The sequence below is a fragment of the Manis javanica genome, chromosome 7 (genome assembly GCF_040802235.1).
Source record: "Manis javanica isolate MJ-LG chromosome 7, MJ_LKY, whole genome shotgun sequence".
NCBI lineage: Eukaryota > Metazoa > Chordata > Mammalia > Pholidota > Manidae > Manis > Manis javanica.
In genome coordinates, this window is record NC_133162.1 from 35479390 (window position 1) to 35497445 (window position 18056).

Below are 18056 nucleotides of genomic sequence, written 5' to 3' on the forward strand. Positions count from 1 at the left end.
CAACCTGTCTCACAATTTTAAATATTTTCTATACGCTAAAAACTAACTAGTATTTATCTCCAGCCAGACCTCTCCCTTGAAGCACAGACTTGCATACTTACTTGTCAACTTTCCCTCTTCTCTGAAATGATTAAGTGACCAACATGTCCAAAACCAAACTCCCAATCTACCCCTCCCCGAAATCTATCCTTATTCTTCCCTATCTCAGTTAACAACAGCTCCATTCTTCCAATTGCTCACATCAGAAATCTTAGAATCATGCTCTACTCTTTATTTCAAACCCTATTATCCAATCCCTCAGCAAATCTTGCTGGATCTCCCTTCAAACTATATCCAGGATATGACCATCTCTTGTCCCCTCTCCTGCTGCCATCTCTTATCTGGACCACTGTGATTACCTTCTAACTGTTCTCCCTGCTCCCACCCTGGCTTTGTGCAGTGCATTCTCAAACTGGCACCAAAATGATCCACTTAAAATAAGCCAGGTCATGTCGATCCTAGCAGTGGCTCCCCACTTTACTGAGAGTCAAACACAAAGATTCTACAGTGGCCTATAAGGCCCCTGGACTTCCCTTCTCTCTCTGACCTCATCTCCCATTACCCTCTCACTCACTAACTGTTCCCAGATGTACTGGTCTCTTTGCTGTTCCTCAAACAAGCTGCAGGTGCATTCCTGAGTTACGCCCTCAGCACTGGCTGATCCCTTTACCTGGACATGCTTTCCCGACATTTATACATGGCTAGCTCCCTCACAGACATTAATTCTTTGTTTAAATTCACCTTCTCAGTGAGGCCTATCCATAGCATTTTACTTAAAGCCGCGGTCTGTCTCTCCCTTCACACTCCTGACACCCCTTAACTGCAGCGCCTTCCTGTTTCTGCCCTTCACACTTTCGAACCTACTGTAGTTAGTTAGTTATTATAGTTTGTCTGCTCTCTCCCCACAAAAATATTAACTCTTCAAGGGCAAAATTCTTCAAGAGTGGTACCTGGACATAGCTGGTGTTCAGTAAATATTTGTTGAATGACTGATGCCAGAGTTCTCCATCCTCCTACCATTGGTAACAGTGGTGTCCAACAGAAATACAATGTGAGTCAAATATGTTAATTTAAAACTTTTTGGTAGGCTCATTAACAAATATTTTACATGTTTTGTGTAAAATTAATTTTAGTAACGTTTATGTATTAAAATGTATTTAATAAATATATTTAGTAATTTTTAAGTAATGAGGTTTACTGAATGGGGAAAGTATACTGTTTCTGTTTTTAATTAAAAATTCCATTTCTCAGGTGTACCAGCACCATCACAAGTGGTCAACAGCAACTGGTGGCTACTGCACTAGACCACACTGACACAGATTGCTCGCTCTCTGGGCCTGCTGCACGACTGTCATGATCCTGGGCCTCCCTCCATGTTTGAGTCCCTTCTTCTTCCCTGGTTTGTGCTCTGGCATATCCTCCAACCACCTCCTCAGAAAGGCAGAGGATCCTTCCCCAACAGGAGGGAAATCTGTTGGTACCTGTGTAGCAGACACAGTATTAACCTACTGAAGAAGCCTGAATTCCCTTATTAGCAAAATCTGACTATATCTTGGCAGCAATGTGTCCAGCTTCAGGGATAAATCATGATTTGCTACAGTATCTCAAAACCTGACCCCACCCCATTACCTAGGGGTTGGCATGTGACCTGGTTGGGCCACTAAGAGAAAGCCTGCTGGGAGGAACCTTTGTTAAAGATCCTTCCTCTGCCACCTCCTACTATACCTCGGTGTCCTGGGTCTGCTCAGCCATCACTATCATCAGTCCTCATCCTTGCAACAAGTATTTATTGAGACCCTATTATGTTCCAGGAGTTATCTTAGGTGCCAGGAATACTGAAGTTCTTGTTACTATCTCTGTGAGTTTATGTCTTAAAAAAATTCCTTTGTAGTAATTTTAGTGGGATAAAACAGTCTGGGATATCTATAAAGAACATCATTAGATAAAACTGACAAAACTGGAATACGGAGGGTAAAGTATTGTGCCAATGTAATCATCCTGTGGCTCTGTAAGATATCTCTATTCTTAGGTAAATATTTAGGGGTAAGGGGCCATGATGTAGTACGTAACTTACCCTCAAATGGTTCAGAAAAAATTGTAAGCATGCATGAACATAATAAATGAGATAAATGTTAACAATAGACTAATCTAGGTAAAGAGAATACAAGTATTCCTTGTACTACTTTTATTTTTGTGATTTTTTTGTAAGTTTTAATTTTCTTCCAAATAAAAAGCTTAAAAAATATAGATGATACTTTAGACAAGGGATTGGATTTGATTGTATAGTGACTGGATTCCTTCGGGTATTTAACAAAGTCAAAAGTTAACTTGTCTTACAACATAGCACTTTAAAATGGAGTAGGTAATAATTATCAACTATTATAGTTTTTGATAAAAGCATCAGGAAAAAAATTGAGAGGGAAAATTTTGCTCTGTTTTCTAAATTATTTAAATCAAGGTTTCTTGACCTCAGCACTATTGACACTGGGGGCCAGGTCCTGAGGGAGGGGGCTCTCGTGTGAATGTAGGATGCTTGGCAGCACCCAGCATCCCTAGTCCCTACCTGCTAGATTTCAGCAGCACCTATCCAGTCCTGACAACTGCAAATGTCTCCAGGCATTGCTAAATGTACACTGGGGGACAAAAATCATCCATAGCTTAGAAGCACGGACATATATCTAACTAGAAGACAACTTGCTCAGGACTACAGACTAGGATAGACCAGCGGTTCTCAAATGTCAGCATACATAGGAATCACCTGGAGGGCTTGCTAAGATGGGCTCCACTCTGGAGTGTCTGAGTCAGTAGGTCTGAGGTAGGGTCCAAGAACTGTCATTTCTAGCAAGATACTAACAGTTTTGGGACCACACTTTGAAAATCACTGGGCTAGACATTTATTTACTTGTCGACAAATGAGTCCAACTACAGGCACCTGAAGTAGAAAAAAGTCTGAAATGTAAGACTTGCAAATCCAGATTTAAAGAATGCTGGCAAACACCACACAGATATGAGCATATATAAAGGCTATTCAGAGACCATCTAGTTCTCGTTTCAGATGTGTACTTCCCTAAATTCACACAGTTGATCTGTGGTAGAGCTATGGTAGGAAAGGAACAATGAGAAGAAAATGGGTTTAGTGGTGAGGACACTTGGCTTGTAGCTGGGAAGTGACGTCTGAATTTGCTGAGACCACACGCAAGGCTGCGTCACTACTATAATTTTTAATTTCCTAATCTGGAAAAAAATTTTGGATTAGGATTTTATAAACCACTTCCAGCTTTAAAAATATATGATTATACTTAAAGAATTTCTTTCAGTGACTATTGTTTACTTAAATAATGTTTGTATACTCTTTTTTGAATGTAAGATAAATAAAAAAAAATTAATATTACCAAGATTAGTCTCCCTCACTATTAGGGCTGCCCTCTTTCCACTACCATATAGCTCAACAAAAGTAGAATATTAAAATATTAAAAATAAGTATAAGTAAAGTAACTCTGAGCGCCAAAGGTAAAGTTACAATTTTTAATTTGAAAATGTATTTCTCAAATATTTAACATGTACAGCCTTATTTTTAATTCCTCTTAAAATACTGTCAAATGAACTAAAATACTTTAATATGAAACTCATAATATTCGTAAAACTTATATGAACCTATATGAGTCAAGGCACCAACAAATATTGTGATGTATAATAAAAATTAAGAGTCACATAACTTAGATTAGATGAGCTATAAAATACATTTACTTACCTCAACATTTCTAACGGATTTGTCTCATGAACTTGGTTGCCGCACCTCGGACAATCATTGCTATCTTCAAAGTGCTGGACAATACAAGTCTTACAGACTAAGAAGAAAGGAGTTAAAATGCATGTGAATTTAAAAGTTAAACTAAACGTAATGAGAAACAGTCCTTAAAAATTACCTACTACAGGTAGTACTGTTTTTTAATCAAACTCAATATAAAACCTTCAAATTGTAACACTATAAAAAACACCCAACTAAAGTAGAGCCAACTGCCACAATGTAAAAAAGTATATACTATTTTGCTTATTGTTTTTAAGTATATTCACAAACCAAATTTATTCACACTACTTTTTATGATAAAAGCTGGTGCATTTACATAAAATACCAGCTTTTTTAGGTTTTTCTCATTTAAAGAAGTAGACCAAAGAAAGTTAAGAACTGACAAACTATTAGCAAAAGAAATACATGCAGATTTATTTGAATGCAACATAAATAGTTCTTAATAAAACTTGAGAGTTTTCAACATGTTTGCATTATGTTTCATTGGCAGGTGTTCCTGGACAAACTGGGAGTCACAGAGGAATTTCTTGTCTTTGCAGAGTGTGACAGTCTGTGTTCACAGGTGTTACACTTCCACAGGACACAAAGTATGGGTAGTGACATCAGTTCGTATGAAGGCCCAAGAGGTAAACTGGAAGAATTACTGAGAACTGACAGGAATAATTAAGACTTTAAATAAATATACAAAGACGATGGAAATATGACTTGTGAATTTTTTATCACAAGCCTACACAACCTACATTTCCTCCAACTACTACTACTATTTCTGTGACTCTCTCTCACCTTTTCCCTAAATTACTACTACCTACTATGCCAACTGTCTTGCCCAAAAACTTTAGACATATTTACAGCGCCTGAGCTATAAAAAATTTTCAATCCGATTCCTTATCCCAATACATCCTTCTCCAGTCTTCTTACCCTGTATAATCTGACATTTCACCTGGTACAGATCAGCTCCCCAATTCCCTTTTATAACTCCATTACAAACTACTTCTCTCCTCACTTCTCACACCCCCATACTGTCTAAAAGAAGTAAGTCTCTCTAAACAATTGACCAAGAGTAAATACTAGGATTCCTATCAGCTGAGATTAGGTCTGAACATTCAGGCATATCACATATACCAGTCAGAGCAACAATTGATAGGGAAGATTTTTTCAAGGAATCTAATTTTAAAATCATTAGAACATATAGATAATAATATCTTGCTATTTTCTTTCACTTATTCATTGATTCAGCAGACACTTATTGAAGGCCAGGCACTGTACTAGGAGTTGGGGATGCAGGGGTAGAAAACAAAACAAAGTTTATGCCCTTATGGAGCTTATACTCTATTTGGGAAGGCAAAAGAATTTTGGTTAGTAATAAATGGTATTTACAAAAAAAATAAATAGCTGCTGGGGGCTGGCAGCTATTTTAGATAGAGTAATCAGGGAAGGATTTTCTAAGAAGGTGACAGTTGAGTAGATTTTTCCTAGATGAGGACATATGAGTACCATATTCTTTATATTTTACCACCACATTCAGCTATTTGGAGAACATTCCTTCACTGCAATTCTCCCAAAATCTGGATGAAAGACCATATCAGAAAACCTTTAAAAAACTGAAGTATGAGTACCTCCTCTGTTCTCCAAATCTCTTGTCCCCAAAAGGTTCTAAAATTGTCTTTTAAAAAGTCAAAATAATGTTTGGGAATGGAGAGCTGCCTTGTTAAGACATAATGAAGTGGAGGACAGAGAAGGTAAATTCCTTTAGAAGATTGCTGATACTTGCTCTTTTCCCAGGGACACTAGTTAACTCTAAAATTTGGGAAAGACAAAAAAGACAGATAAAAGGTAAAATTAAGGGGTATTATAAAGCCTGATCCTGTTCTAAATTCCCATTCTGCTGGTCCAGAAGGTTTATCATACATAGTCAAGGAGTTCAGGAATTCCTGGCTGTCTACTAGCCTTGGCCAAACAGAGAAGCACATAACACTCATCTGGGCTCTTCTCCCAGGGGAACAGATACTAATCGAGCTTGAAGAAAGGCTCATGCATCCAGAGGTACACAGAGTTTCAAGAATAAGGCTGTGTTAAATACTTAAGGTCAAGGCAGCACCAGTGCCCAAGGATGCTGATGGGGAATATTCATCTATATTCTAGATCTGGAGTGTCCAATATGGTAGCCACATGTGGCTACTGAGCACTTGAAATGTTGCTAGTTTAAGTTGAGATGTGCTGTAAGTGTAAAATACATACCAGATTTCAGCATGAAAAAAATATCAGTTACATGTTGAAATAATATTTTAGACATTGGATCCAACAAAACATATTAAAATTAATTTCATTTGTTTTTTTAAACATGCTACTAGAAATTTTTAAATTACACATGTGGCTCACATTTTATTTCTGCTGAATAGTGTTGTTCTGGAGAAAGCCCTACTAGGAGGTGAATTTATTTTACACACCAACATTTAAGATACAGGGTTTTATTCTACTTTTGCAGAGGAAGGTGAAGTGGTTCCTACAGGCCAGATATTCTGTCTACTCTGATGAATGGTAGCACAGAGACTTGAATCCAGGTTTTCCTGATATGAAATCACCAATTTTATGTCAAATCTGAAAGATGTTTTTAGCTTTACAAAGGAAAAGAATTTATGTAGAAATATCATCCTACCTCTGCCCCCAAAAAACACCTTCAGCATCTGTTAAGTCTGACCACTAAGTAAACATGACAGATAAGCCATCCCACAGGGCATTGGAGTTAATTATTCTTATTTCATAAAATGTTACATTAAAAGAATTAAATTTTTTTCAGAGGCTAAGGCCAAAACTTGTTTTTTATTAAAATATTTTTTAGAAATTTTAAAATTAGTTTTAGAGAAAAATTTAAGATGTTGAAATAAAATATTATTTTTACTTAAGTTTTCTTTTTTGTTCAAATGATTTGGTGGTAGTTGTTATCATAGTCATTAATACTTAAAGGGTTTGTGTACCAGGCACCACCCTAAATGCTTCACAGTTGAATATAAACTTAGTTGAATGTATCTAATTCAACATAATTTAATAATTAAATCCTCATTAGAACCCTATTAGTTAGGTAATATTATTAGTCCTCTTAGAGATGAAGACTGAGGACTTCAGCCAAAAGTCATGGAGCCAGTAAGTGGTAAAAGCCAGGACTTGAGTTGAGAGCCTATTTTCTTAACTAAAGCATGCTGATATAAAACATTTCTTTAATTTTACTTCTCTAGGTCTACAATATATAGAAAAAGAATGCCTTACACCCTTGATTTGAGAGTCTTAAATATGTCTACTTATAGAATTAGGTATCCTTTTAAAATTGAATTATTTTGCACAAAATAGCTCTTAAGTAGCTTATTCTTCTTTAAAAAAAAACACTCTAGAAAATACATCTTCTTCATGCTTTTAAAAGTTGTGAAATAAAGCACAATCTTATACAAATTAGAACCTTAAGGAAATCCAGGCAAGAGGATTCATTTTTTCTCAGATACCTAAAAAATTCATCACTACAAAACTGACCTTTGATTCTTAGTTTATAATTTGATTTATACTAGCTGTAAAACACTTTAAAAATATCTTAAAGACTTAACACCAAACTAACTGTTCAATTGTTGTACTGGTTAACTCAACTGGTCCAAGAATGATGTTAAAAAAGTCCCAATCTATGGTTAAGACTGTATGGAGACCAACCAGTCTTCATTCTCCCAGAGGCTGTACAGACAGATGCTGTAGCCACAAGAAACACTTGAGTCAGACAGGGTCACTTTATTATTCACTTTTCAGTAATCTCTGTCATAAGACAAAATATAATCAAAAGAATATGGGATTACTGTACTTGCTCCCTATAATGCAGCTTTACATGAGAAGCCAAGACAGTACAGCACAGCAGTTCCAATTAAAAGATAATATTGAGGCAAACTGTCTGGATCTGAATCCCACTGGCAAATTATTTACTTTGTACTTCTGTGTACAAGGGAGATACCAAGGGTACCTAGCTCACTGGGTTCGTGTGAGGATTAAGTGAAATAACACATGTTTAATGTGTAAATGAGTGGTAACTTGTAAATATTCAATAAACGTGAGCTATCATTACAGATTGCTGGGTGAGCAGCATAACATTGTAACAAGAAGAATCAGAGTAATCGAATATTGAATGGCATCAGACTATGATTAGTTTGATGGATCCATTTTAAAGACAGATGATCTTGCTAATGGAACTTGAAATGTCTATCATGTATTGGTATTAATCCTCTGCAGCCATGTCCACCGAGACAGTCTTGCAACGCAAATATGGTTATTTATGGCATTTGCTTTGCCTGAATGGGAACTGCCTGTCTCTGCTTGTGTGACAACTCTTTCTCTGGACTGGAGGGCCCAAGGCTGACCAACACTCTCCATTACACATTCCTCCCTTACCTTTGTACATTTAATTCCAGCATCCTCACTGTCCAGGAGCTCTTGTTCTGTCTCTTCCTGATCACTTGGCATATACCTCCTCTGAGACACTAGCAGCTGTTAATGTCACATTTAGCTAATAAAGCGCTATCCTACTTCCTTACTTTCAAGTTCTTTGGGTGAAGGTTCTTCACAACAGGTGCAAAGACCACTTGTTGCTATCGCAGACATTTGGGCCACCCACCGCTCTTATCTATCACAAAGAGCTGGCTTCCCAGCTTTGATGACACAAAGTAATCCACACAAATGTCTCTTCATGAGCACTAATTCAGCTATTAGTGATTATATAACAGTAATAGTCTTCTCTCTCATGTCCTTGGTGGTGTCATTCATCAGTAATGCTGTTTACTGTAAGTGGCCAAATGCTCATTTTTTTGTTAAAATCATCTGAATGTGTTGGTTTTATCTGTCAACACAGAAGCATGTTTTTTTCTTCCTTCCTTAGGCATATCACTGTCTTTGACTTTGGTAACACTCACGTGATACTATTTGCCTTTGAAAAATTTACCTATTATCTGCTAATAGTTTGTAAGTTAACTGTGAATATCTGCAAAGAAAAAAGGCATCAGTTTCCTGCTTTTGATACATATTCTTATATATTAAACTGACATTATTTTTTAAAAAGTTCTCCAGAACAGTTATAATTTGCTTCCATGAGACAGTATCTCCTGATTTTAGTTATATAAGGAATTAATAAACATCTTTATTTCTCTTGCATTATACAGGGCACATTTCTCTCACAGGCCTGCATGAGGTTCAATTTCATGGAGACCACCACAGAGAGCATCACTTTCTACTGAGTAGAGTGCTTTATTCTTGCTTTGCCAGGAGAGAGGAACAGGTTGCAACACAGAGCTTGCTGAACAGGGTCAGGGTGGGGCCTTGGGATTTAAGTACGGTGGGGATCTTAGATGAGGCAGGCAAGAGGCCAGGAGGTCCCAGGAGGCTGCAAAGGTTCCCCCACTTCCACAGAAAGGCTTATGGAGTTGAGCGGGACTACACGGTCAGGGTAGAGTCTGGGAGCTCAGTGAGGGCAGCAACAGGCTCCTTCCCCTCATCCAGAGTCTGTGATCAATCCAAATACTCACTTCCCCACACATGCTCCTGACAGCGCTGCTCTTCTCTACTTCAACCCTTTTGCTCTCCCTTTTTCCATCATACTCACTCAGTTAAATTATTAACCCTGGCTAAGTACAACTCTCTACATGCTCTGCTTCTACAAGATTTCAGGTGAACATTGTAGGAGAAAAACATGCACCACGCTTATTGGTCTCTCCCCTTAAATTCATGACCATGAACCTCAAGTAGGTCCTTCATCTGCCAGGCAGTCACAGTCAACACCCCATGTTCATCACGCTCTTCACCAATACTTCACACCTCGCCATCTCTCCTCAAACCCGAACACATTCTCCCCTATCCTCACACTCCACAGATGAACTCACTTCCTATTTCACTGAAAACAAAAGGAAAAAAACCTGAAGCAAAGAGAATTCATACCACATTCGCACTTATAACATCTAGACTTTGTACTCTTGCTTGTTTCCAGAACTTTCATTGTCTCTGCTCTGTGCATTAGGCACCTCCCCACCAATTGCTCCAGTACTTCTTTCCTTTCACCTACACCAGTCTTTTTGTTATCTGCTGAAAAATCCCATCAACATTCAAACATTATTTCTCCATTAAAAAAAAACAACACAAACTTCTGTTGACCCATAACTCAAAGATGTCTGTGATAGCAGGTAGGTGGCGTATCTTGGAGATGAGTTTTAAAGAACGGGTAACTGCCAGCTGGGCACATAGGTGCAGAGCATTCCAAGCAGAGCAAACCACTCAACCAGGTGTGTGCATGTGTGTGTGTCAGGTGGTCAGGAGGAAGAGGGAGGCACAGTGAACTTACAGCTAGGCAGCTTTACCCTGAGAGCAGTAGGGTGTACTTAGGACATCCGCAGTATGTTGAAGAGTGAGTAATGAAGATGGTAAGCTGTTTTAAATGATGACCACTCTGACATGCAGAAATTTACTGGCTTATGAAAAGTTTTGCTTATAGACTTTTAAGTTCTTAATTTATCTTTTTGCCACTTTATCCTAGTGACTAGCAAGATACATGACAACTAATTACCTTAGATAATTCAATAATTATGTGTGAACATGTTTTTCTTTAGGTTTGTTGGGTTATTAAAATGATCTCATAGGCATATAATTATAGTTAATGTGGAAATAGATATCTAGCATTAAGTGGTCATGTAAAGCTAAAACTCACTTGTGCCTTAAATTTTTAACTCATTTAAAAATTTCATCTTTTTATCAAATGGCCTTGGCCAACTGAAGGGAAGTGGTGTTAGTAGGTAAGGGATGTGCCTACTTAAGATGGGGCTTTCATAAACCTTTTTCTTTTTTGCAACTCCTTGCCGGGAGCCTGGGATACAGTCTGCCCTGCCATCTCTGCCTCTCCATTCCTTCTGGCTGGCTTGCCCTTTTCTTTCTCCCACATAGCTGGAACGCTAAAAATAAGAACATCAAGGGCTGCTGGAGTCAGCCATCCTGCTGGTCCTTTGGCCCTTCTTTCTAAGCTAAGCAGTGTTAGCGCCAGAATTGCTTGATAGGGAATGGGAGAGTAACAACCTATCTGATTTGAGGAGAGAAAAAGAGTTGAAAATGTGTTTACAGAGCATTTTGAAAGAAGAATAAAGTGACTTTGTTTGTCCATACCAAAGCAGGGAGAGCCCCTCGTACTGCCTCCCTTTCATCCCAGCGTAGCCCCACTGCAGCCACGCCCCAGCACTCACCACATCCCTGGCATGAGAAAGCCAACGGCCTCTGGCTTTAGGAATTTCAGAAAACACTATAGCTCCTGCTCTTGCATTCCACTGTTTTAATATCCTGACACATGCTTCTGTTATATCACTCTGTTTCATTAATTTCATTGTACTTATCAGCATCCAAATTTATTTGTATGTTTCTTAACTTGATTACTCTTTTTTCATTTGACTAGAGTCCAGAAGGGCAGATTCCATGTCTGCTTTTGCTCATCAGTGTTAAAGTTCCATTTATATATTTCAAACTTGAAGAGTCCAAGACCAAAATCTTTGTATTTTATTATGAGTTCTCATAGTAAGAACTACTGTTTACCCATTCTTTTCCTATGATATCATGTAAGTATAGCCTTTGCACAAAGTTATTTTAATAAGATGGTCTTTTGATATGCCTAAGTCATGATCAGAAATATTATGGGGCACCCCAATGTCACTTAACACTTCTCACTTTCCTCCTGCCCCATTTGGCCATCTTTCTTTTCCATTTTATACTAATCCAAAATCAAAGTAACACTGTTGTCTGTCCCTTATTATACATAAGAAAATCAGGTAATATCAAACACCCAACCAATGGTGTTGCAGTACTTCTTCATTATTACAAGTAAGAGGATATTTTGCAAGTGGAAAATTTTTTGCCTATAAGCCCCAATATAAATATGAATAAAAAAACCCACACAAATCCAAGAACAGAAGAGTGGGGAAAGATCAGCACTACAGAATTCTCAGGTATCCTCAGAAATATTATGGGGCACCCCAATGTCACTTCATACTTCTCACTTTCCTCCTGCCCCATTTGGCCATCTTACTGAAATTCATTTCTCATCCAAACACCACTGGCTACAGTGCCTGACTGCATCATTTACTCTACCATCCTATGTTCTCTGATGATGAAAAGGGTCACATTTTGAGATTTACCTTGTCTTTTAATCACACTTCAACCATGTTCATTTTCTATCAGTAAAGGGGCTTGATGACTGCTAAGGAATTTTTCAGGCCAGAATGGCTTTTGCAGCTGTTGCAAACATATACATAACCCTTGCTTATAACGTGATTGTCTATACTTCAGCAATCTTTTGTTCTCCCTCCAAAAGGGTGACACTTAAATTGGGATTGCATTATGCCCCAAAGAAAATTTTCTTTCAGAAGAACAGATATAAAATCTATAATATATAGGAAGAAATCGAAGAATTTGTGCTTTCTTCTTATCTTACAGAGTTAGAAGTTTTTGCTGGAGAAATCCAAATATAAAAACAACACATAAATGCTAGAAGCAGCAAAACAGGACCATGTCCATGTACCATGTTTGATGCAGTAGGGAACAGAGAAGTATAGGATACAGTGCCCACTCTAGAACAGCCACATCCCACTGGCTCTTCCTCCAAAATACATCCACAACACAATCACTCTTCCTGCATCCACCTCCTCACACCTCATCACTCTGGCAGAAGGCTCTGTAATCTCCCAGCTGACCTGAAGCTAAAGACTTGTAGCTGATTTGCTGATTCTTGAACCTGCCAAAGGCATTCCCACTCAAGGCCTTGTACTTGGCTCTTTCCTCTGCCTGGAATGCTCTTCCCATATAGCCACAGAGCTCAATCCCTTCAGGTTTCTGTTCAAACGTCCTATCGAGGAGGCTGACTCTGACATTCTATATAAAATAACCCATGTCTCTTATCTACAACTGTTCTTTGTACCTTTTCATAGCATTTACCACTGTCTAACATGGAATATGTATATTATTAGTTTCCCCTAGAGCAGAGATTTTTTACTATCTTGTTCACTGTATCCTCTGTGCCTAGAATGGTATGTGGCACACAGTAGGTATTCAATAAATATTTTAAAAATCATATTTAACTGATAATTATTCAAGTTAAGTAATGATACTGGGCAACAGTAAAATATTTCAAGACAGTTCGTAGTTAATTACTAATTGAATAGCATAGGCCACTAACACCCAAAAGGAGTACACATCAGCATCACTTAGAGAGGTTTCCCAAAATACCCATGCCCAGAGCATACCACAGCAACTACCAAATCTCTCCAGGTGGAGTTCTGAGCATGCGTATGTGTAAATAGCTTCCTTAAATTCTATTTTCTTGTGCTGCAGTAAAATATATCATAAAATTTGCCATTTTAACCATTTGCAGATGATTCTATTTTGCACCTGTTTAAAACTACTGGCATAATATGTCAGTTCAGCAGAGGGAGAATAATGAAAGGAAGAATTTAAAAAAAGGCACCATGCTATCTCAGAAAGAGCATGGGTTTGGAGTTGAGTATAGGTTCACCATTCATTAGCTGTGAGACTGGGCAAATTTAACACTTAATTTCCATACTTATGAAATGAAGATAATCTCTTTATCCTCTCTCTCCCACCACATCCACTCCAAACTGCTTAAAGGTAACTGTAAAGTTAAAATGAGATCAAACATCTACTTTGGTGCACATAATAAGTATTAAACTAGAACCTACTGGAATTACTGTCATTGAAATAGGAAAATAAATTTATTTGCCAAAACCACAAAAAGTATATGAAAGCCTAGCATAAGAGGTTATAAAAATGTCTCTTCCTCTACTGATGAGTAAAGTGAGAAAGAAACTTGTTAGGAATTCCACAGATATGATAATACTAGAACAGTGATTCTCAAATTTGAGACCTGGAGAGCTGGTTAATCACAGATTGCTGGATCCACTACCAGAGTTTCTGATTCAGTAATTCTGTGGTGGGGGACCTGATAATTTGCACATCTAAAGAGTTTCCAGGTGATGCTGAGGCAGCTGATCAGTCAGAGTACAAAATTTTGGTTATACAAGATAAATATGTCTTAAGAGATCTACTGTATTGTGCCTATAGTTAACAATACTGTGTTGGATAAATTTGCTCAGAAGGTAGATTTTTATGTTAAGTGTTCTTATCACATAAAGGGCAGGAGGAAACTTCTGATGAATAGGTTTCTGGCACAGAGGTGGTGACGGTTTCACGGGTGTATACTTTCTCTAACTCATTCAGTTATGCACAGCTTTTTGTATGTCAACCATACCACAATAAGGTGGTTTTAAAAAACCCAATGAATTAAAGTATTCATATCCTAACAAAACCTTTAAGATTAATTCATTCAATATAATTTTTTAAAACAAAAAATGTAAAATAAAATAGTACACATAAAAAATACATTATTTTTAGAACATTTTAAAATCAGATAAAAATAAATGATTATAATTTAAATAATACAATAAAAATTTCATGCATTGGTATCTGTGGGGAAGTTAGAGTTCCTATGGCCAGGATCCTCACTGAACTTAAACCACCTGATGATGTAACTGGCCTATTACTAGTTACATTAAACCCTTTCACCCCAAAGAACATTTTGCTGTCAATTTCTTTGGTCACACTGAATCCATAGCAAACTTGCCTGGGGCTGAAACCCATTGGTAAGACAACTGGCAAAGTTGGCAGGGTTCATTGTTAACCAAGGACAAACATAGGCTGCCCTTATGGGAGGGGTACTTCAGCGGGCTGCCCCTGTGAATGGAAGACAGTGGATTGCCCCCAATGCGTATGTGGTCTGAGGTGACTTGCCTCCTAGAGGACTGCGCCCCACCCCAGGACTGGAGGCAGGTGGAGGTGATACCTGAGGCAGTAGGGGTGGCCCTTGGTATAGTAAGAAGGTCTTTTGAGAGACAGAGTGCCCATGAGGCAGTGGGGACTGTGGGTTGGCTGTTTCTCACAGTATTAAAAAAATCTACAGAAGAGAAGGACATGCTCCTGAAAAGGACCCAAGAAATGGTGGCACAAGAACGTGACCTGCAAACTTCTGCGGATTCCCTGAAGAATGAAATGGCATTGATGCAAGAGGAGGCAGCATGAAACCGCCAGCAGCAAGGTTCTGTTGAAGAGGTAAAAGATACCTTACAGAACAAGACAGCAGCACTACCAGGTGCTCTGAAGGAGGAAAAGGCCATCAAAAGACCAACTCCTGAGGGAAGCACAGGTGGAGGTGGCACAAGAATGCCAGCTGCGAAGCATTGAGGTGAAGGTAAGAGAGCTGCTGAAGCCTGAGCTAGCATTGCTGTGAGGCACGGTAGAAAAGGTAAAGGTTTCAGCAGAGGTGGCACTTGGGGGAGGGGAGAGAAAGGTGCCATCAGCTTCAGAAATGGAGGAGCTGGGGAAGGATGAAGGGGTGGTGCTGGAGGCACTGATCCCTCCTGTATTGAAAGCACTCCCAGGGGTTGTAAAGAAAATAAAGACCCCAGCAGCTGAAAGTTCCCTAAGGAGAGGTGCAGCCCCCTCCCCAGGTCTTGGAGCACTCTATGCTCTGCCCCTATACTCAGGCTGGGCTGGTGGATTTGGGCTCCCAGTTTAGGCAGAAGCCCTCGGAGTCAATATCAGCTTGGCTCCTGCGTCTGTGGGACTTAGGGATGCATGGAGTTGTTCTGTCGGGATCAGAGATGGGAAAGCTGGCTTCCCTGACAGTGCAGCCTGCCTTGAGGCAGCGATTACAAAATGCACATCAGACCCCAGGGAGTCACCCCCTCCTCAATTGGCTTATGGCTGCACTTTGTGCTGTGTGACCCAATCCTGGTGATCTACCATCCTCTCCTGTTAGATGGCAGATGTATGCTGAGCTCCAACAGATGTTACAAGAGTTAGGCATAAGAAATGCCGTCTATAGTCCAGAGAATTATGGCCCAGATGAAGAAATTTTCACTACTGGGATGAGAAATATTGTGCTTCAAATGGCTCCCACATCCCTCTTTGGGTCTCTAGTGGCAATTCTTTCCCCTCACTTAGCGCATCCCATAAGTGAGGTGACATGTACAGTAACAGACTTAGGAGAGGCTGAAACAATGAGAGCCTGGGAAGAAATAAGGTCTGCTACTCACAGGAAGAATTTAAAGGGCCCCATGAGGCTTACGAGGACCCAGATGTGGGTTGATTTAATATGGGCAGGAGCAGATGGAAGGAAATTAGATGGAAAGTCCAATAGGATCTTACTAGAGCTATGGCAACAGCTGAAACCAGAGCAGCAGTTCCAGCCATTAAGACCAAAGAGGCAGAGGTCAGAGACAGAGTCACAAGTCCAGCCTGTGTGTTTGCAAGACTTCCTGCTGGAGAATGAGCCAACCTCACTTGAGCCCACACAGGAAGGTGATTGGGGAACAGGGCATGACTGAGAGGAAGGTCAAGGTATCTGCCCTGAGGGACCAGAGGGGGACTGGAGTCATGATGAGATAGCTATCCATTGGTCCCCAGTGAACATACAATGTATCCTGGCCTTGGTGGACACAAGGGCTGAATGCTCACTGATTCATGGTAATGCTGAGTGGTTCCCCGGGACCCCTACTATCAAGATGGGTATGGGGGTAAGGCTATCAGTGAAACAAGCCCAAATCCCTTTGGGAACAGGGAATCTACCCCCCAAAAGAGTATATATCTCCTATTCCTGAGTATGTTTTGGGGATTGATATCCTGCAGGGTCTATGGTTGCAGACCACTGCAGGTGAGTTCAGACTGAGAATATGTGTGGCGAAGGCAGTTCTGAGGGGACATGCTAGGCACCCGCCTATAGCTTTGCCTGTGCCTCAGCAGGTGACTAATACCAAACAATACTAACTGCTTGGAGGGCATAAAGAGATTGGAGAAACTCTCCAGGAACTGGAAAAGATGGGTATTATAAAGCCCACCCATAGTCCTTTCAATTCCCCAGTGTGGCCAGTAAAAAAGCCAGATGGCTCCTGGCATATGACTGTGAATTACAGAGAACTGAATAAGGTCATATCCCCTATGCATGCTGTTGTCCCCTCTATGGTAGGCTTGATGGATACTCTCAGCCATGAACTAGGAACATACCATTATGTGGTAGATCTTGCTAATGCCTTCTTTTCCATTGACATTGAGCAGGAAAGTCAGGAACAATTTGCCTTCATGTGGGAAGGACAGCAATGGACTTTCACTGCCCTTCCGCAGGGATACCTCCACAGTCCCACCATCTGTCATGGACTTGGAACCCAGGACTTGGCTACATGGGAGAAACCGCCAACAGTGCAGCTGTACCATTATATTGATGATATCATGCTCACGTCTGATTCTCTTTCAGATCTAGAAGGTGCAGCACCTAGACTGCTGCAACATTTACAGGAGAAAGGATGGGCTGTGAATGGTACCAAGGTTCAGGGACCTGGTTCATCTGTCAAATTCTTGGGGGTCGTCTGGTTGGGTAAAACCAAAGTTATACCAGAAGCAGTTATAGAAAAGGCCAGGTCTTACCTACCCCTACAACTGTAGCATTGCTACAGGATTTTCTGGGTCTTCTAGGCTACTGGAGAGTGTTTATCCCACACTTGGCACAAATTCTGAAGCCCTTATACCAGTTGGTATGAAAGGGCATCAAGTGGGACTGGGATGAGACATGTGCATCTGCCTTTACTACAGCAAAACGGGCAGTCATGGCCATGCAGGCCTTGAGTGTGATAGACCATCAAGGCCCTGTGGGATGGATGTTCATGTGACTGAAGACAGTTATGGCTGGGGTCTCTGGCAGCAGCTTGAACGAACTCACCAACCCATGGATTCTGGTCACAACTCTGGAAGGGGCAGAGGTACGATACAGTTTGATAGAAAAACCACCGGCTGCCATGTATCACACCTTGCTGGCTATAGAACACATCCCTGGAATGGCCCCAATAAAGGTAATAACCACCTATCCCATCTTGGGGTGGGTATGAGACTGGACTCAAAAGCCAAGGAGTGGTGTGGCACAAATACCCACACTGGCCAAGTGGGGTGCTTACCTACAGCAGTGTAGTGCCCTCTCTAGTAGCCCCTTGAGTGAAGAACTCCAACGCTTATTGGGGCTGGTGACATATACTAGCAAAAAGCAGGAAGAACTTGCTTTTATTTTATTTTATTTTTTTTTGAGAGGGCATCTCTCATATTT

The 18056-nt window shown here is 39.9% G+C and overlaps 1 protein-coding gene across 5 annotated transcripts in view; it reads right to left on the minus strand.

Moving 5' to 3' along the window:
- Window positions 1–18056, minus strand: part of PCGF5 (polycomb group ring finger 5) — a 127435-nt gene that overhangs the window by 47094 nt on the left and 62285 nt on the right. For all 5 annotated transcript variants that reach the window (XM_073240709.1, XM_073240710.1, XM_037002641.2 and 2 more), the window contains exon 3: window positions 3791–3887. In XM_073240709.1, the coding sequence (XP_073096810.1) occupies window positions 3791–3887 (97 nt within the window). The remainder of the gene's footprint in view (window positions 1–3790; window positions 3888–18056) is intronic.